General features: G+C 45.0%; 1 protein-coding gene across 3 annotated transcripts in view; it reads right to left on the bottom strand.

Annotated features, from left to right (window-relative positions):
- The window catches only part of TTF2 (transcription termination factor 2), a 31980-nt gene extending 12447 nt beyond the window's left edge, over positions 1 to 19533 (bottom strand). Inside the window, exons 1-12 of one of the 3 annotated variants that reach the window (XM_053312298.1) lie at positions 19373 to 19533; positions 18182 to 18293; positions 16197 to 16283; positions 16028 to 16094; positions 13932 to 14906; positions 11622 to 11748; positions 9543 to 9725; positions 7511 to 7668; positions 6286 to 6367; positions 3429 to 3545; positions 2617 to 2767; positions 528 to 633 (exon numbers count right to left, since the gene is read on the bottom strand). In XM_053312298.1, coding sequence (XP_053168273.1) covers positions 528 to 633; positions 2617 to 2767; positions 3429 to 3545; positions 6286 to 6367; positions 7511 to 7668; positions 9543 to 9725; positions 11622 to 11748; positions 13932 to 14906; positions 16028 to 16094; positions 16197 to 16283; positions 18182 to 18293; positions 19373 to 19400 — 2193 coding nt within the window. In that variant the 5' untranslated portion in view covers positions 19401 to 19533. The remainder of the gene's footprint in view (positions 1 to 527; positions 634 to 2616; positions 2768 to 3428; positions 3546 to 6285; positions 6368 to 7510; positions 7669 to 9542; positions 9726 to 11621; positions 11749 to 13931; positions 14907 to 16027; positions 16095 to 16196; positions 16284 to 18181; positions 18294 to 19372) is intronic. The other 2 variants (XM_053312297.1, XM_053312296.1) reach the window with 2 other exon arrangements.
- Between the last annotated feature and the right edge of the window lie 569 nt (positions 19534 to 20102).

Raw genomic sequence — 20102 nt, 5'->3', positions numbered from 1 at the left:
TTACAAAGGAAAGGCAACACAGCACGATTGGCATTTTCCTGTATCTGATGCTCCAGTATCTATCCTGGGATTAGGGATGTGCTTGAAATGCGATTCAGAAGCCGAATCACAGCACAATCACTTTAAAATTGAGGGCTTACCCAGCCCCTTTAACTGAGCATGCATGGAAGCTATGTGCCTGCTGGCACCATGCGGGGTCAGCTGGGGGAGAGCGCCACCAGTGCACGCGGATAGCTGGGGGAGCACCACCAGTATGGCAACGGCAGCTAGTGGAGGAAGAGCAGGGATGGACCTGCTCTCCTCCACGAGACTAAGTAAGCCCTCGATTTTAAAGAGATTGTGCCGTGATTTGGTTTCTGAATTGCATTTTGAGCACATCCCTGCCTGGGACAAGTCACCCTGAGCCAAAGCTAGACATACATGCATTACTTGAAAAATTATATGCACCTTAGTATTCAAAGTGTATAATATGTTTTTAAAAAAAAATCTCAGCATATCCTAAGAACAAGGCTACACATTTCAGTCACCTGTACTTCATGATCTTCAGCAGCAACTTCTGCTTCTTCTTTTTGTGTAGGAATTTCCTTGGCTAGAATGCTATAGGTAGTGACGACAATGTCATATTCAGAGAGGCTATGAAGAAAGTGAGAGACAGCTGGTGAGCATGATGCCTCAGATCTCCAACTGGAAGGTTGTTATTTTTTAAGTGATGAGGGAGGATCAGTATGGCTGCTTTCCCAGAACTAAAGCACAACACTAAGAACCTGGCTAAGGCAGCGTTTAGTTAAAAGGGACAAAAAAAACTGGCAAATGGAAATCTGGTTTTTGAGACAAAAGCATGCATTTCCACTCACCCTTCCGAGACTGCTTTTCAGAGGTGGAGAGAGGGGGAGACAAAACAGCGCAGCCTGTGGAACAATCTTGGCTCCAAGCCCACTGTGCACAGTGTGAGAACATGTTTTTTACAAGCACTGCTGCCACTTTTATTCATTCATTCATTCATTCACTCGATTTCTATACTGCCCTTCCAAAAATGGCTCAGGGCAGTTCACACAGAGAAATAATAAATAAATAAGATAGTTCCCTGTCCCCAAAGGGCTCACAATCTAAAAAGAAACATAAGATAGACACCAGCAACAGTCACTGGAGGTACTGTGCTGGGGGTGGATAGGGCCAGTTACTCTCCCCCTGCTAAATAAAGAGTATCACCATGTTAAAAGGTGCCTCTTTGCCAAGTTAGCAAGGGATATTCACTTTTAAAAGTGAAGTTGGATTCACCTTTAAAAGATATTCACTTTTAAAAGTGAAGTTGGATTCATCTATTTTATAAAGATAAGCAGTATTGCCAATAGAAGCTAGAAAAATGAGAGGAGACTAAAGCTGTCTTGATATTACAAATTCAGATTGCGAGTTGAGCCAATTTCTTCACTGGAATTGTTGAGGGGATAAGAAAGTAGCATCATCCATTAATACTAACTTATATAGTCTATTTCAACTCGTACACGTTATCTGAGAAAGCCTCACAATACAGGCCAGTATTATTCCCATACAAGTGAATTTTGGCCCGTTGAATAACGGGCGCTAGTAACGGCGCTCCTGGCCCCCCGCCGCCATTCCCCCTCCCTCCGCCGTTCCCCCCTACCTTTAAGGGCCAAATCGGCCCAGGCACTTGCCCCGCCAGGCCGGGGAGACGGAGACCGGGGGCGGAGCGGAGGCCATGTAACTTTTAAAAAAAAATTTACTCCCGCGGCCGACGCCGCCGACCGCCCACCCTCCCTCCCAGCTGCCGAGTCCCCCTTACCCTGTCTGACTGCTGTCGGCCGTAGACAGCCCTCAATTTAAGAGGCAGAGAGGAGCTCGCAAGCAGAGCTCCTCTCTGTGCAAAGCCTCTTGCCGAACTGCCGCTTTGGGCGCAAGGGACGCAAGCGCCCAAAGCGGCAGTTCGGCAAGAGGCTTTGCACAGAGAGGAGCTCTGCTTGCGAGCTCCTCTCTGCCTCTTAAATTGAGGGCTGTGTACGGCCGACAGCAGTCAGACAGGGTAAGGGGGACTCGGCAGCTGGGAGGGAGGGTGGGCGGTTGGCGGCGTCGGCTGCGGGAGTAAATTTTTTTTTAAGGTTACATGGCCTCCGCTCCGCCCCCGGCCTCCATCTATTTTGGCCGAGGCGGCGGCTCCGCCGCCGCCGCCTCGGTCACTTTCCCGCCGCCTCCTCTCCAGCTTCTTCGGGGCGGCCGCTTCTGGCCGCCCAAGATGGCTGCCGGGTGCCGGCGAGCTTGTCTCCCTTGCCCTGTTCTGCGCCTGCGCTTCGCGCAGGCGCAGAACAGGGCAGGGAGGCACGGACACACGCTTGGTGTCCGTCCACGGACGGACACCAAGCGTTTTATTAGAGAGGATTGCAACTGGAAGCTGAGGATTATCAGGGAGGTCATGCTAAAGTGAGATTTGAACTGGGGACTCAGCTTGTGCTTAAGTCTTGTACAACAGCTGCTCTCTGGGCCCATCCTTCTGCTTCAGCATCCCAACCACCCAGCATGCCTCAGCACTAGACCAGGGCCAGGCTTCCTCAGCTTCTAGTAATATGCCGCTTATACTGGCATTTCTCACGGCTTTGCACTTACACGGCAGCATTCTTATTTCGGTTGGCTCCATGGTACAGGCAGACTTTCAGCTTGCCACTTCTTACATGCCTCTCCACCTCCTTTTTCCAGTGATGGATCAGAGATGCAGGACAGACAATGAGGGTGCCGCGGGAATCAACAACAGATGGATCTTGAAATACAAAGATTAATAGGCAACACGTTGCACAGCATCACTTGCCAGAGAGAAGATCCCAACAGCGCAGCCGCAGCCACATCTTTTGATACCAGTACAAGATTATTCTTCCAGTGTTACTGGACTGTATAAGTAACAGCACTATTTAAAATGTGCAACCAGACAAAAATGTGTTAGTCCCCCTCCTGCAAAAGCACAGTTCTAAAAGAACATTTGTGCAGTTCAAACGTTCACGTCATGAAAAAGTTGTGTTATGGAGATAATGTAAAAAGGGACTTATGAACAATGAGAAAAAGTAATGTTGAGTACTCCAGGCTCCTCTAGAACACAGACCCTGATCAAGCATACTCATTTCTTCTCTCTGCCAAAGATACTTCCCAGGGTCTTCACTGACTACCATAACACGCTTCCGTAATAGTGCTGTCAAATTCCCAGTTCTGAGGATTTTCTCCCATTCTGGGCAAGCTTCTAAAAGTCAAGGAAAGTGACTCTAGGCAGTAAAGTACGCGCGCGCACACAAAGAAAATGCAGAGATGGGTGTTGTAGCGACACACAAAAATTAAACTCACAGATCATTGTGCAGTTTGAATTCTCTGTTTTAAAAGCCCTGATAAGTAAAACAGTAGCAGAAAGTGGCCATATTGACTTAATTCTGTACCTTGTTTTGACATCCAAATTTCTAGTTTCTTCTCTTTTCCTTTCTCTTTCTCTAACAATTTCTGAGCCAGGAGAAGAGCAATCATTGTCAAAGTCTTTCCTAAGCCCATATCATCCGCTGGGAAGAAAAAGCATAGGACAAAGCAGAAATCAGAGAGTGATCGGTGTGATGGTTCCTTTATCTGCTGCCCCATTTATCTTCAATAGTCTTCTCTTATAATATCTATTACCCTTGATAGCAAAGGAATGCTTTAGGCATAGGGTGTTACTCCAATAGAGAAAGTCCAAATATTTTAAAAACCAGGAGGATTTATTATTTGGCGCAGAGAAACAAACACAGGAAACAGAAGATGGTCCTTTCCCAGAAAAACATTGTTCAAAGCACAACCAGTTACAGTTCTTACAGTCCCGGCAGTCTGAGTGCCGTTCTGACATCTCCCCACTTGGCAGTTAACTTCCAACTGACTCTGCTTCTTCAGTTCTGAGATCCATAGAACTCTCCCTGTCAGTCTCAGCACCTAGCAACAGTTGCCATGCTTACCTCACCAAGCAGCAAAGCTTAAACCTCTAATCAGGAATCTTAGACCTAGAAATACTTAATCGTGATTCTGTGATACCCTACCAGTCAGATGAGAGGAATATGTATTTGCTACACAGAACAAGCTGCATGTTCAGTCTCATAAGTAGGCCAAAAAGAACATCAGAGCACTTATGACTTGAAGCAACTCAAGTCACGAAGTCAGAGTCACAGGAATATAGGAAGTTGCCTTGCACCCAAGTCAGACTATCGGTCCATTTAGCTCAATCCTGTTTACACTGACTGGCATTGGCACTGACTCTCCAAGGTTTCAGGCAGGATTAAATCTGGGACCTTCTGCAGGCAAGCAGATGCTCCACCTATGAGCTACGACCCCATCCCCTAAGGGGGATATCTTACAACAGACTGTGTTCACATGCAGTCACCCATCCAAATACAAACCAAGTTGAACCCTGCTTAGCAAATGGGACCATTCATGTTTGCTACCGCTCTCCACCCCAGTCAGTGTCATCAGGACTTATCCAAGCTATGAGCAAAACAGCTTGAGAAAGCTCCTGGCTCTACCGTTTGAGGCTGTTCTGGATAGGAGAGCAATTGGGAAGTAATTCAGAAGAAACAGCTCTCAAACCTTTCCATCTTGCTGGAGGCATCTCCAGCTACAGAAACACGCTGCCCAAAAGGTCACAGGAACATAGTCAGACCACTGGTCTATCTAGCTCAGTATTGTCTTCACAGACTGGCAGAGGCTTCTCCAAGGCGGCAGGCAAGAATCTCTCTCAGCCCTATCTTGGAGAAGCCAGGGAGAAACTTGAAACCTTCTACTCTTCCCAGAGCAGCTCCATCCCCTGAGGGAAATATCTTCCAGTGCTCACACTTCTAGTCTCCCATTCATATGCAACCAGGGCAGACCCTGCTTAGCTAAGGGGACAAGTCATGCTTGCTACCACAAGACCAGCTCTTCTCCCCAAAGAGAGAGTTTAGTGTAGCTACATTTCCATCCCATACAGTCCTTTAGCTTAGCCCAGGGGTTTCCAACCTTGGGACAACAGATATTATGGGAACTTTGATCACTGTGGCTGAGGATGATGGGAGCTGTAGGCCAGCAACCTCTGGAGACCCAAGTCCGAGAACTGCTGGACTAAGCCCAAAGGGGCTCTAAATGAAATTTAATTCCATTGATCCTCAGCAATAGCCTTCCTCTATCGCAGGCTTCCCCAAACTGCAGCCCTCCAGATGTTGCTGAACTACAACTCCCAGCATCCCTAGCCACAATCTATTGTGGCTAGGGATGCTGGGAGTTGTAGTTCAGCAACATCTGGAGGGCCGCAGTTTGGGGAAGCCTGCTCTATCCCACAGAGGACTTTTGTAAGCCTCTCAAGGGCTTGGGGGCCAATATGTGCCCAACTCAAGGCCCTCGCTCGAGTGATGTGCACAGAACTGCGGAGGCGTGGTTCGACACTGGCGGGGGCTTCCCTTTAAGGGTGGGGGGTTGGACTTACCCCTCTCCCCACTTTCCCCCCACCAGCGCTTCGTTTTTAAAAAAGGTTTTCGGGGAGGCAGTGTTTCTCCCTGCCACCCCTGCCCTGTTGTTGGCCGGAAATACTGGAAGTACGGGCTGCACGTGTGCTTGCTGCCCTGTGAGTGTGCCCGCTGCGCACATCACATGTTGCGTGTGCATGTGTGTGGCAGGTGCGCATGGCGGTGGCGAACACACACGCAGCCCACACTTCTGGTATTTCCGGCCAACAAAAGGGGCAGGGGTGGCAGGGAGAAACACTGCCGCCCCCAAAAACCTTTTTACAAAACGAAGCGCTGGCAGGGGGAAAGTGGCGGGAGGAGTAAGTGCAACCCTCCCCCCCGCCCTTAAAGGGAGACCCTCCGCTGGCATCGAACTGTGAACCAGCACCAGCACGAACCGGTTTGCAGGCCTCTTGCATTGCACATAAATCTCTAGGCCAACACAGACCTTAAACAAACAGTTTCAGGATAATTCATTACAACTGCTTCTTAAATAAGGTAAAGTGTGCTGTCAAATCAATTTTCATTCCTGGCGCCCACAGAGCCCTGTGGTTTTCTTTGGCAGAATACAGAGGAGGTTTACCATTGCCTCCTCCTGCGCAGTATGAGATGATGCCTTTCAGCATCTTCCTATATCGCTGCTGGCCGATATAGGTGTTTCTCATAGTTTGAGAAACATACCAGCAGGGATTTGAACCAGCAACCTTCTGCTTGTTAGTCAAGCATTTCCCCGCTGTGCCACTTAAGGTGACTGCTTCTTAAATACTCCTCTGAAGTCACACATGGCCTAATAGTTCCTTACCCAGAATTCCTCCACACGGTTTCTGATTCTCCCGCCATAAGAGCCAAGCAAGTGCCTGCTTCTGGTGCAGCAACAGGGAGACCTGACAAAGTCAATGAGAAGATGGGGAATTGCTATTTGCAGTGGACTTCAGAACAAGTCATTTTATGTATTTATATTTTATATTGATAGAATTACACTGGCTGCCAATAGATTTCCGGGCAAAATACAAAGTGCTGGTTATAACCTATAAAGCCCTAAACAGCTTGGGCCCTGGGTATTTAAGAGAACGTCTTCTTCGTCATGAACCCCACCGCCCATTGAGATCATCAGGAGAGGTCCGTCTGCATTTACCACCGGCTCGTATGGTGGCTACCCGGGGACAGGCCTTCTCCGCCACTGCCCCAAAGCTTTGGAACGCGCTCCCTGCTGAAATAAGAGCCTCGCCATCTCTGACAATTTTTAAAAAGCACTTGAAAACCCATCTCTTCAGCCAAGCTTTTTCAGCTTTTTAAATTTTTAAGTTTTAATCTGTTTTTAATTTTTAGATTGCCTACATTGTTTTAAGATTTTTTTGTATGTTTAACTTGTTTTATGTTGTTGTTAACCACTCAAAGACAAAAGTTTGGGGCAGTGCACAAATTTGACTAACAAACAAACAAACAAACAAACAAACATTTTGTTCCCCACTTTCTTGAACAGCATCCAGTCTCTTGATGGGAGGCTTCTGGGACGTAGTCTCCCATCCAGGCATGGATGACATCCACATCTGCTTCAGCAAAGACACAACATCGCTCCCAGGACCCAAACTTCTGAAACTATGGTCTGATTCACACAGAGCAAGAAACCGGCAGTTCAGCCAATCCCCCATTGCACGTGTGAGTCCTACTTCTATCTCCAGAAGGATATACTGAAATTGAGTGTGTTGTACTTGTGGTCTGGAACTGGATATCTGTTCCATACTTCAAATCTTAGTTATAGACATCAGGTTCCATACCACAAGTAGCACAGAATATGCTGAGACTACTGGATTCATACGGCATGCCTAATCTTGGAATCGCCTTCCTGAGACTGGAGCAGGGCTCCTGCATGCACCAAGAGCTCTAGCAAACCCTTTGCACAAAATCACTCAAAATCTAAAGACATTCTGTTACTGCATTTAACTTAAGTGAAGTAGGAAGCATGCTGGAGAGACTGGATTACAGTCTGCCAAGTCGTACAATGGTCTTTCTTTGCCTCAGCTCACCTTCAGCCCAGGTGGGTCCTCAGCGACTGTCTCCTCTGTGGGGCAGGAGTCAAGGGATTCATGGAGCTGGTTAATTGCATCACTTGTGGCATTATATACAGCTCTGAGACGATCTTCAGTCATCCGGCCACCATAGAGGGCTTGAGTATGGGAATCCCCTAGAAGACAGGATCAAAGAATTAAAGGATGAATGTTAGTTTCTTAAGCAGCGTCTGAAAGCAGTTTAGTCTGCTTTTTATGCTATCATATATACCAAGGTCGAGTCTCCATTGCCCAACCACGGATACACGAAACTGCAGTGGTCGGGACTGTGTGTAACGAGAACCACCTATGCTAACCTAATGAAATTAAAGGGATTTATGAGTCAACAAGAGATAGGAACATAGGAAGCTGCCATATACGGTATCAGACCATAGGTCCATCTAGATCAGTATTGTCTACCCAGACTGGCTGCAGCTTCTCCAAGGTTGCAGGCAAGAATCTCTCTCAGCCCTATCTTGGAAATGCTGCCAGGGAGGGAACTTGGAACCTTCTGCTCTTTTCAGAGTGGCTCCATCCCCTGAGGGGACTATCTTACAGTGCTCTCACTTCTAGTCTCCCATTCATATGCAACCAGGTGGAACCTGCTTAGCTAAGAGGACATGTCATGCTTGCTACCAGACCAGCTCTCCTCTCCTAAAGACCAGCTCTCAAAGACCAAATCCTCTTTAGTGTCCCAGCACATAAACTAAGCTCCCACCTCTCAATATGGGAACTCATTCACAGCAAAAATTCTTTTTTGGGGTAGAAAAATTATCCTGATAATTATCCTGGGTTTGCATGTCAGCAAAGTGGATGCATGTCAGCTTCTGACAGGTACTTCGAATGCAACTAATCTCCTCAATTAATACTGTACACTTTCAGGCATGTATTCTCTTCCCTGCCCCTAAGTAAAGAAACCCACTATTAAGTCCAAAGAGAATATTTGGAATCTTCTGCAGTATAAGTTTTACTTCATCAGGTTACACTTATTTCAATAGGCTTTTCAGCATGCATAATCTGTTTGTATTTGGCCTCACAAAGCTCTTAATTAAAATTGTGTTGTCACAAGCACTTTAAATTAAACTAGCTGGGCCAGGCGCAGAGCATCTGTGCCTCGAGTCTGCTGCCCTGCCTGCCGCTGCCTTTTTCACCCATCTACCTGGAGGCTGAGCCGCCTCCTTCTCCGCCCAGAGCTGCCGCCTTCTCCCCCTGCCCGCCCACAGCTGCCTTCTTCCTCTTCTCTGCCCACCCTCATCATCTTCTTTCCTGCTGCCTGCCCCCGCCCCCGTTTTCTGGCTGTATCTAGCTGCCGCTTGCGGCCCCCTCCCACCCACGGTTTTCTTCAGCTGTCGCCACCGTCACCATATTCTACCTCTTGCCTGTTCCTGTTGCTATCGGCAGCTGCTCGCAAACTCTCGCAAGAGCTGCCACACATGGGATTTCTGGCAGGTACGTTTAAGAGAATTATATATAGAGAAGAGATGGATCAGCAAATGTAGTAATAGTGGTAGGTGGTCTAACATTCTATTCATTATGTACCAATTAAACAAATCTTACACACAATTTAGCAGGCTTCCTCTAGATACGGACAAATACCAAACTAGGTTTTTCGCACGAAAGAATGCTTTCTCCCCTTGAAACCAAACCAAACCAAAACCCAAGCCCTCAAATCTTGTACTGTCATCTGGTGATGCAAGTTAGGCAACTGACTAGGTAACGATTTTTGCTAAATTGGAAGGCGACAACTGAATATCCATTTATTGTATGTTAGATGTCTACTTATGGTCATTACAGCTTCCCTTTTAGTTCTTGTAAATAGCTATGGGGATACATTTCAGAAGTCTTCCCACTAGTAAACAAAAGGACCCAACAACCACGTTCATAAAGTTATTTGGTATATGATAGAAGTAACAAACACATGTTTTCCCCATCCCAACCCCTTCTCACAACCACATACACAAGCTTTGTTAGTGCCTACCCTCACCTCGGCTACCCTTTCTCTGCTACTTACCTTTGTAAGTGCTACTGCAATACTGAGCAGATCCCAGAGGAGGATGGTGCTCAATGGTGTTCACTGCACGATGCTCCTGGAGTGGCTGTGGCCTTTTACCCATCACAGTACTTGGCAGGTCTATCATAGTCTTGCTGAACGTATTGTCCTGCAACTCTTCATGCCTTCTGTTGCTCACATCTCCTGTGAAAAAGCCAGCTCAGACATGCAGAAATAGTAGGTGATACGGTCCTTCCTAGACAGTACTTCAGACTGCAAATGGGGGCATGTTTCATTGATCCTCCACGTGAAACAATGCCCTGCTTGCGGAAAACGACATGTTAAGGAGACTGTCATCTCTTCAACATGGTCATTTTCCATGAGCAGGGGGGATTTTTGGATTTAATATGGGGCAGCACACAGAAATATGATACCCCGACAGCAGTCTAAACTGCTATTTCTGTGTGGCCGAGAAAGGTTAAACACAAATGCACGGTGACGTTTCAGAGCAAGTGAGAGGAAGAGGAAGAGACAGAGGGACAAAGTGATTTAAAATCAAAGGAAGTGAGAGATCCATGGCAACTGGATCCACCTCTACCAATCTGAGGGCCAATAAATGGTCTATCTGATATTGGTACTGGGTATCTGTTTGAAGACCATATCCAGATCTTAGTCATCCAAACAAAGAATAGCTAGTGTTTCCACCTAATAGGCTGCTAGATCAAATCAAGTAGGTAGTGTCGGTTCTTTTCAGTAGATTCTTTGCAAGGAGAAACCACGCTGCTGTGTTCCTCCTTTCAATAAAACTCAAAAGAACAAAAGCTTCCTGCTCATGGAAGCATCAGAAGGGAACTTCATTACTTCCTGTAATCCACCAGTTATGTTGGCAGACAGTGAAGTTACCCAAGCTGCCACCCTCTTTTGCAACATGAATATCCATTCATACTAGGGGTCATGATAGAACCCTTTTCCATTAAAGCTGGTAGGTATGAGGCACGCTACCTCATTAGCATAAAAGCAATATTCATAATTGGACTAAATTGCCACTGACGTTTGTCAGGAAACTGGGCCACATAATGCCAGTTGTAATTACATTTCCTTGACAAATGTAATACAAGGAACAGGCAGAAAGCAAAAGAAAACACACTGGTGGCTAAGATAATCACAAGATTTGGGGAAGGGGTTGGGAGAGATTAAATCTTAGGGTACTGACAAGTTCTGAGGCTGCCTGTGTGCCACTTGCCAGCTGGGGACCCAGCTGAGAGATCTGGAGTACTAAATGATAAAGAACAGGCATCTAGAAATCCGCTTGCCAGAAGCAAGCATCTCCAGCCCTCTGGCAAGCAGGACACCCAGCAGCACACAGATCTCCACAGCAGGGGTCTTATTTCCACTGGCATTTTTCCAGTTAGAAACATCACAAATCCTCTGGGGCAGTAGGAGAGGGCTCCTACTGTTTCTTACCTTCTCCCAGTGCAGATCACTGTTCCCTCTAACAGGGATTCCCAGATGTTGTTGACTACAACTCCCAGCATCCCCAGCTGCAATGGCTTTTGTTTAGGGATTATGGGAGTTGTTTTGTTATGAGATTATGGGAATGACATATGGGAATCCCTGTTAGAGGGAACATTGGTGCAGATGCCAGAAGGCCTGTTTCTCTCTCTAAGCCCTCTGCCTGTGTGCCATAAAAGGATCTGAATGAAGAGAGGGAATTGACAATTTTAAAAACATATTTAAAAACCCATCTTTTTACTCAGGCTTTTTCAGCTTCTTAATCATGTATAGGTTTTAATTCTGTGATTGATTTTTAAATTGTTAGCTTTTAATTGTTTTTATGTGTTCTTATATGTGTTTTTAACGGTTTTATCATTGTGAACCGCCCAGAGACACAACAACGGTTTTATCATTGTGAACCGCCCAGAGACACAAGTGTGGGGCGGTATAAAAGTGTAATTAATTAATTAATTAATTAATTAATTGGTGGCAATCACAAATAACAGCTGGCTATTGAGCCAAGCTTAAATGTGTGGATCTCCAATAAAGAACAAGTGTTCCTAGATATGTGAAACATAATCTCCAAACGGAATGAACAAGTCTTACCTTCCTGGGCACTTTCTTCTGTCTTCAGGTTGAGAGAGCTAAGGACAGCTTCCAGCTCCTGCACCTGCTTTTGTAATCTCTCACCTTTATCTGGCAGGGCCTGCACATTCACCATTTTCAAAGTGCTCTACAGAAAAAGGGGCGGGGGGAGGGAAGAAGTTATTGGTGACTTTCGGGCTCTACCCCCTTTGACTAACATGGTCTCCACCACAGCTTGGAAATACTTAAAAGAGTTATATAGGACTGACTGGCAGGCAGCAACAACAACAGGAAGATGACCATGTGCCATAATCATTGTTAAATGTGCTCTAATGCTCATGCACAACCATATTTCCTTCCTGCCCTGCTCACCATGCCTATCAACCATCTTCCAAGAAAGAAGAGGAGCTGCTACTAGGATGTGAGAGACTGAGTGAAGCCCATACAGCTGAAGCCAGCAACCAGAGGAGACACCCTCTTAGGGGAGACGAGACGCTCATTGTATTCTGCTTTGCTGCTGCTCTTATCCCCCTCCCTCCATCCACCCAGGCAGTACTGATGGCATTCACTCTTACAGTCCTCAGAACATTTTCATAGGAATATTAGTTTTTAAATAAGTGTTGTAACTGCCAAAACAGCCTATTGGCTGCACAGAAATATTTTCACATAAGCACACATGCATTCATTCAAATAGTATTTAAACTCCATAGGAACACAGGAAGCCGCCTTATACCAAGTCAGACCATTGGTCTATCTAGCTCAGTACTGTCTACACAGACTGGTAGAAGCTCTCTACCATTTCAGGCAGGAGTCTTTCCCAGCCCTACCCGCTGGGATTGTACCTGGGACCTTCGGCATGCAAAGCAGATGTTCTATCATTGTCATGTCCCACTCCCCAACCTCAGCAGTGTCACCTACTCCATTTGAATCAAAGGGCTATGGGGGAGAACTATTACATGTAGGTGATGATGCTTATTTCTTACAGGCTTGCATGCTCTAACCACACAGCCAAAGTGTGTGGGGAACATTTTGTATGCCATTGACTTGAGGCAAAATCTGAACACAAAAGCCTAGTGGCCAGAATGCCTTTGGGCAAGGCTGCACAACTTTGTCCCGCCCCCCAGCTGTTGAAGGACTACAACTCCCAGCAGCCACAGCCACAGCGGCTTGACTACTGCAATGTGCTCTACGTGGGGCTGCCTTTGTACGTAGTTCAGAAACTTCAGTTAGTTCAGAATGCAGCAGCCAGACTGGTCTCTGGGGTAACCTAGAGAGACCATATTACGTCTATTTTGAAAGAATTGCACTGGCTGCCGATATGTTTCCGGGCAAAATACAAAGTGCTGGTTATTACCTTTAAAGCCCTGAACGGCTTAGGCCCGAGTTACCTCAGAGAGCTCCTTCTTCTGCGTGATCCCCACCGCACATTAAGGTCTTCTGATGAGGTTCGTCTCGTTACTACCAGCTCGTCTGGTGGCGACTCAGAGGCGGGCCTTCTCTATAGCTGCTCTGAGGCTGTGGAATGCACTCCCTGCAGAAATCCGTAATTTGAATTCTCTATTAGCTTTCAGCAGGGCCCTTAAAACATATTTGTTTGGCTTGGCTTTCAAGGGTTTTTTAAAAATCGGTTTTAATATTTTAACCCGGTTTTGGGGGTTTTAATTACTGCAATTGTTTAATTGTTTTAAAATGTTTTAAATTTGTTAACTGTTGTCATATTGTTTTTAATTTTTGTTTTAGCTCTTTATTGTTTTAGTGGTTTGTTTTTAATTGTAAACCGCCCTGAGCCATTTTGGAAGGGCGGTATACAAATTAAATAAATAGTCAAGGATGATGAAAGTTGTAGTCTAAAAACAGCTGGAGGGTTGCACTAGATTATGGTGCTCAGACTTTGCCTTAAGTTGTGCAGCTCTATCTTAGTGGTTTATAGAGGCAACTGATTTTTGCCTAGCTGAGCTTTAGAAACGCTCAAAGAGTTGTCACTTTGATCCCAGAAAGCTTTGGGTCCTGTTGCAAATGGGTACTCAGATCCAGGAAGCATAACTCCCTGCTAACTGGGCAAAGAGGCACCTTTTAACGTGGTGATTCTCTTTATTTAGCAGGGGGAGAGTAATAGGCCCTATCCACCCCCAGCACAGTACCTCCAGTGACTGTTGCTGGTGTCTATCTTATGTGTCTTTTTAGATTTTGAGCCCTTTGGGGACAGGGAGCCATCTTATTTATTTATTATTTCTCTGTGTAAACCACCCTGAGAAATTTTTGGAAGGGCAGTATAGAAATTGAATGAATGAATGAATAAAAAGCAAGCAGATGTAGAACAGCAAGAGAGACCTTTTTTTGCCTCAGCTGAGCTGAAAGTTGGCTGTGCAGAGCTTTGGAATCTACAGTTTCTGCATTCTGCAAAGAAGCTGTTTCTTGTGAGATGGAAGACTGATTCTTCTGACTGTGATTCTTTCCATGCTGAGAATCTAATACTAGCCCAACAGGCAATTTGGAAAGCTCAAGTACATCATGCTTATCACAACGAACATTTTTATGGGTATCGTTTTTCTCTTCTGGAACTTTACTAGTCTGTAACAGTGCCAACTGTTCCTCCGGATTTCCTTTAGGGGGCAATGTTGAGCATGCTGCACCTTCCTGAGCAACTACAAGTTCTCTGGGCATGATAATTTTCTGTTCAGGTTTCTCAACTGTTACGGCCTCAACTGTTAAGGTCTTCACTGTTACGGTTTTGTCGCTGCCAGTTTTAGATCCTCCCTTTTTGAGCTGATCCTCATTAAGGGACTTTGTGTTTAATATTTGGCTACTAAAGCTTGGCGATTCCTTTGGCCTTCCATTTTTTTGCACAATACCATCAATAAATCTCATTGATGAATCTTGTTTTGTGTGTCCAGAGAATGTCTCATACTTTTTGCTAGAGCCACATTCATCTGTATCTGAAGAAAATATTTTTTCAATTTCAGTTGCAGGCTTGCTTGATTTTGTGTGGGTTTCTATTCCTTTCTTAGATGAACTTTTATTTTTTTCTTCAAACTGTTTGTTCTTGATCTTCATTCCTGCTAGAAACTCTTTCCTCTCAGATTCAGATGAGAAATCCTGAAGATCCCCTTTTTCACAGCCCAAAGTCCCTCTTTTATCTTTTCTTTCTGAACTTTTGTTCTCACTTTCATTCATTTGTTTCAAAGAGAATGGCTCATGATTCTTGCTCGGAACTTTGAATGGGTTTCTCTGATCTCTGTGATTAAAGAGTAACTCTAAAGTGTGCTGAGTTTGTGGATTAGTTGACAGTCCAGTGTTTTTTGAATCCTGTAAAATATTCAGATGAAATCTTAGTCTTGTATACAAATGATACGTGATATATGATAAATAGAAGAGCTATGAGTGCCCCTGTGGAATGCTGCATATAAATTGATACACAGAATCATAGAAGTTCATATCCAAAGCCAGTCACTTCTCTCTCAGCCTAACCTACTTCACAGGGTTGTTGTGAGAAAAAACTTAAGTATGTAGTACACTGCTCTGGGCTCCTTGAAGGAAGAGCAGGATATAAAATGTAAAATAATTTTTAAAGGTTTCTAGCCTTCATGATTATGAAAACAAAGGTTGGACACACTTTTTTGCAAACAGTGAAGAATCAGGAACTACACAGATATTGGGTCAGGCTTTATTACTCGATACAGTTCCCTACCCACCCATGCATTCTGAAATTGTGAACATGTCCTGAAAGCTGTTTTAACTACTTTTGGGAGTTTATACTGAACATAAAGGTTGATGGGATTTTAGAGCAGCTAGACTGTGAAAAGCAAGCCTTTCTTTACTTCCAAAGTATATTGTGCTTCCTTATCCTAGATGATTCTACATTTCTGGAACTAGGTTTCATGTTATAAAACTTAGTCTTGATCCTGAAGATCTGTAGCTCACATAACAATGAATAACACAGGAAACTGCCATATGCTGAGTCAGACCATTGGTCCATCTAGCTCAATATTGCCTGCACAGACTGGCAGTGGCTTCTCCAAGGTTGCAGGCAAAAATCTCTCTCAGCCCTATCTTGGAGATGCCAGGGAAGGAACTTGTTTTCCTTCTGTTTGGCCCCATCCCCCTAAAGGGAATATCTCACAATGCTCACACACATAGTCTCCCTTTCATATGCAACCAGGGCAGACTGTGCTTAGTAAAGGGGACAATTCATGCTTGCTATCACAAGACCAGCTCTCCATACAGCAGGGGTTCTCAACCCTGGGTCCCCAGATGATGTTGGACAACAACTCCCATTAGTCCAAACCACAATGGTCAAGGAGTCTTCATCTAACAAGGGGGTCCAAGGTTGAGAAGCCTTGGCATACAGGAATCTGCAATTAACTGACTGGTTTTACAGCAGTTTTCCAAAAGCATAATGCCATTCTGCAGCAATAAAGCATTTGTACCTTCCATGGGACATTTCCACACCACGTCTTCCCTTCCAGTTTAGCTTTACTGCATCGATAGAAAAGTCTAGTAAAAAACAGAACACGAAGTGTTAGGCTGGCTGCTAATAGTTTGACACCATATCTTCCTGGAAAAAGAGCATCAACATAAGCGTTTGAAAATATATACCTGTATGCATCTGTCTCCTGTTGCTGCATCAAAATTTGCAACTCTACTACATATTCCTCATGCACCAAGCAGTGGGAAGGGCAAAGCCTGGGGATATATAGGAAAGATGGTTATTCACATAAGTAGGGCTCCTGGCAGAAACAGTTAAGGGAATACCTTGAAAGACCTTCAGAGCACTTAAGATTTCACTATCTTCCCAATTACCATAAAGCAGGGCTTCACAACTCAAATGCCCTGGTGGGCCAGAACCACCCACAACTTGGCGTACATGGGCCAAGGTCAAATCTTTAGCACATTATTACATTAAAAATAAAAATATTATTAGTTACTTGTGGATCTATTCCCCCTGTCAATGGACCACTGTCCCTTCTAACAGAGATTCCCTGCTCAATCAGTGGGGCTCCTAGAGTGAACGCCAGCCCCAAACAATTGTCTGGTCCTCTCCTATCCCTAAATTGTTGTTGCTTTCAGGCAGCAATGCTAGACATGCTTTCATGCAAGTAAGCCTCACTGGGCACACCATGGAGCATATTTCTGAGAAAGCATGCACAAGAAGGGGCTATAAGGCAGTTTCCAGGTTCGGTGGTGCTTCAGGATACCTGAGGGCCAGTAAAATAGACCCTGCGGGCCGAATCTGGTCCCCGGGCCGTATGTTGTAGAGGCCTGCCATAAAGCATATAAGGGTCCAGCACCCGCTGACATACTAGATATTTATTACTTACATAGATACTGGGCATTCATTCTTACACAGGTATTGATGGTTCACAATTTTGTTAAGAGTATTGTATAGACTGGAAAAGGTGCCCACCTTGTTGCAAATGTACAACAGAATCTGCTTTTCAGAATCAAACATTCCCCATCAGGTCTGTCATGCCAGCAGATGTACTTTACACATGCACTTAGCACAGATGCTAATGCTCTCTACTTTTCAAATAATGGAACATCAAGGTGGGTTTTGAGGAGGGATTTAAAGGAACAGAGGTTTAAAAGTAGTAACACAGATTCTGCGAAGTGCTTCTGAAGCTATCTCTCTCTGTATTTATCACCAGAACTCTAATTTAAAACATATAAAGCAATAGTTAAACAGAAATGCAAGCACATTCAACAAGCTAGAAACAGCTCTTGTACTCACAATTAGCTGCACTTTTGCAGGCAGTATTAATGCTATGCTATATTGCTACCTTCCTCTGAAGAAAACCAGGTGCCCTCATGTCCTTATATATCCCTGCCTTTACTTCTGTTTCACCATCCTCGTTAACCCAAATAAATCACATCAAATGCGATCAGCAAACTGGCACAGAAACATGAGTGCTAATCAAGTTAGAAGCTTTCAATATAAGCCAGAGCTCTAACCATAAAGTTGTATGACAAGGGGCACAATCAAGTGGGAAATTATCTTGTGTAAGCCCACCGAAATGAAAGGGAGCTATGCAAAAGCACAGTGGAAGGCCTTTCTACTAGACAGCACCCAAGAAACCCATCTAGTTCAGCCCCCCTGCCCCAAAGTCAGGACCATTTGCACAACATCTGACATGGTCAGGGCCACAGCAGTGTCACATTTTACCTAAATATATTTAAAATATTTAAAACTCTCAAGCAAATGAGATAAGCCACAGACTCCAAAGGGAGGTGATCCCCCTTCAAAACCAGACACTAGCCAAAATAAACATTTCCACCTGATGCCAGCCATTAAGTTGGTCCAACCCTGTGTACAAGGCAACACCCACACAAAGGAAATGCTACTAGGGCACGAGTCTGTCTTCCATAACATCCAATAGCTCCCCTCTTAAATACTGACTAAATAAATGCATGGCCATGTTCTTATTCTGAATGGAAGATGCTAAGCTGTACATATTTTTAAGACTTTCCCAGTGCAATAAGTGACAGAATGTTATTTTAATGTGAGAGCACTAGCAGGTAGCTGGTAATTCCCAGAGCTTAGACTTTAAGAAAGCCATGTGGAACAGAAAAGGTATTCAACCTACTCGGTGGGGAGCACAAATCCACAAGATGCCTGGCCCTGGACTCCGCACATGTAAAAGCTTTTGCCTTTGCAGGGTCCATCCCGGACACCAGTCTTCAAAATGCAGGGGAAACCTGAGAAAGAATAAATGATGTGAGAGATTAAGCAAGGCATCATGGAAATGATTCAGGCTTCAAAGAGCCACATGTCTCCACATACATGCCTCCACCATCCCATTCTCACTTCTGTAACCAGTCACTTCTACACCATGGGCATACATAAAGATCTGAGATTTCTTTCCTCTCCCCTTTAAAGTTTTGAACAAAAAAACCTCCACCCCATCCTATAATGCTGTGTTTTGTTTCTGTTCCATACAACACGTTTAAACATTATTTTAAACAATACATATTCTATTTTGACAATATTGCAGGCCACTTCATGAAGCTTATCTTTATCCCTTCCAGGCCACTGCTAAATGAAGAGAACTGGGAGCACATCACCCCAGTACCTAAACCCTGTGGAGCACACCTGAAGCAAAGCAGCATCTACCACTTGCCCTGAGTCTCCTGTCCTTGCTGCAGTTATCACCTTCTGCTCCTTAACCCTGCTGCACCCCTTGAAAGCATGAGGCCATGAGCTGATTGATGGCAGGCTGGCCCTGATCCCTGACAAATAATAATACAGAGCACAGTTCATGACTACTGATCACTTTTTTTGTTCAGCTCCTGTTGCGCTTGTTACCCTTCCCAAGCAAGATTTATTCTAAGTGTCATTCTCTACTCTACAAGTGGTGGATTCAGCTCACCCTCATCTACAAGCATCCCTTTACTCAGAATTTTGTAACAGGAGAAAGAAGGAAGGGAGATGATGTAACAGAAAAATAAAGAGGCAGGCAGAGAGGGAAAACCAAGGGAAGGAAAGATGAGAAAGACAAAGATACAAAGAAGATTTCCAGCAAAGAATGAGGGAGTAAAAGAAGGTTCAAGTACACTTTTTATAGAAGATTATGAAGACTGAAAGGAAATCGCATTCATCTTTATTTTCTGCTTCTTTTTCTTCTCTGTTTGAGAAATAACCTACTTCCTTCTTAAACCTCACAGGCCCAACTTCACAAAAACTTAGTTTTCACGGCCCGTTTTTTGTTGGCATTGCACAAAAGGTGCCCACCACCTGCACGTTAAGCTAAAGCTTGACGCTCCTGCCCGTTCCTCACCGTGCACGGTGCACAGCACCTTCTCCATAGTCAGCTACTAAGTGCCAGTCTCGTTTCTCAATCCGCCACAAGCCTTCTGAGCAGAAAGGAGAGCAGCCGAACTACGCCCAGACTGTCAAAGCAATCAGTTCTACGGTTTCCTTGCAAGCTAACTTTGGCGGAGCCAATCACAAAGAACAAATGGCAAAGTTCGCAAACAGCTATGCTACGCGCGCAACGCCCTGCCCAATCAATTAGAAGAAGAGGCCGCGGAGGAGGAAAGGAAATCCTATTGGTTGGAGAGGCAGCCAATACAGTTGTGTTCCTGAAGCCTGCGCTCTGGCTGCAGATGAAGAACAAGTTCGGGAAACTTTTAGTAACTAAGGGGAGGTAGGGTCTGGTGTTCACGTTAAGGGGAATGAGGAAGGGGTGCAGAGGGGATATACTTGTTTTAAAAGGTTGGAAACCTCTGGTCTAAGAGACAGACTAAATGTGCATCTAGTTGTGTTTTAAAAGAGGCATGATCAATCCCAGAAGTGAAGTCTCATTTGAAAGCCTCCATTAGATCCTGATTCATATTGGGACTATGGTACACGAGGAGGGAAAGGTTACACATTTCTCCTAGTTCTTTCCTGCTGAAAGTGGTCATTGAACCAGCCCCGCCCCACTCCCCAGTCAACTATTTGCTGGGGTGGTGGTGGTGTAGAGAGAAAGTTAACTTCTCCTGCGGACCACTATCTTGATCTGAGTA

Source organism: Hemicordylus capensis, chromosome 3, assembly GCF_027244095.1.
Source record: "Hemicordylus capensis ecotype Gifberg chromosome 3, rHemCap1.1.pri, whole genome shotgun sequence".
In the NCBI taxonomy this organism is placed as follows: Eukaryota; Metazoa; Chordata; class Lepidosauria; order Squamata; family Cordylidae; genus Hemicordylus; species Hemicordylus capensis.
This window is presented reverse-complemented; position numbering and strand designations above follow the sequence as displayed.